At 36.5% G+C, this 688-nt stretch overlaps 1 protein-coding gene across 1 annotated transcript; it reads right to left on the bottom strand.

Annotated features, from left to right (window-relative positions):
- Positions 1–15: 15 nt before the first annotated feature.
- Positions 16–414, bottom strand: LOC119585432 (REPTOR-binding partner-like; the record flags this gene model as incomplete). Its single annotated transcript, XM_037934089.1, has 2 exons — positions 16–159; positions 297–414. Coding segments are annotated over 2 exons (249 nt in total), but the record flags the coding sequence as incomplete, so codon positions are not given.
- Between the last annotated feature and the right edge of the window lie 274 nt (positions 415–688).

Below are 688 nucleotides of genomic sequence, written 5' to 3'. Positions count from 1 at the left end.
TCAATAGATATGAGATAGTATCTGGCAGCTAACATACCTGATCTAATTCTCTGTGAAGTGCAAACACAGCCTTCTCACGATTTGCAACAAGTTCTTCTAAATATTGGTATCGCAGCTTTTTACGTGCACGGCATTCTCTAGCACTCTGCCGACTCCGTTCTGCATAAAATTATTAATATTATGTATCATGCAAATGCAAGAAATAACATTCTCTAAATGACTGGACAGACCAGAGCATCATTTGAGAACATGATATTAAAGTTATGTTCAAATTCAGTAACAGGTGACTGTAATACCTAGTTTGGCCTTCATATCAGACTTGGCTTTGCGTCCAGGTTTCCTTCCTCTCTTGGTGCCTTCCCGCTTGCTGCCCTGAAAGATAAAAAAAAACAATGCAGAAAACCAAAAGGACAATTACAGCATAGTATATAAATATCTTTCGTACAAGTAATGCAGAGATGATAATGAATTCCAGATTTTACACACTATATCTTTGATGATGATAGACTCTTTTGGTTTATTACATTTCCTGAGTGTAATTTCTGACTATGCTGGGTAATGTATATAAAGTTATATCTCTAGATTTCCAGTGATACTCGGGGCCTGGTATATAGGATTGGTTGGTTGGAATGCAGAGAAGGAATGCAGCCTAAGGACTTCCCTTATAAAGAAAAAAAAATGAAAAAAT

This window comes from Penaeus monodon, chromosome 19 (assembly GCF_015228065.2).
Source record: "Penaeus monodon isolate SGIC_2016 chromosome 19, NSTDA_Pmon_1, whole genome shotgun sequence".
In the NCBI taxonomy this organism is placed as follows: domain Eukaryota; kingdom Metazoa; phylum Arthropoda; class Malacostraca; order Decapoda; family Penaeidae; genus Penaeus; species Penaeus monodon.
This window is presented reverse-complemented; position numbering and strand designations above follow the sequence as displayed.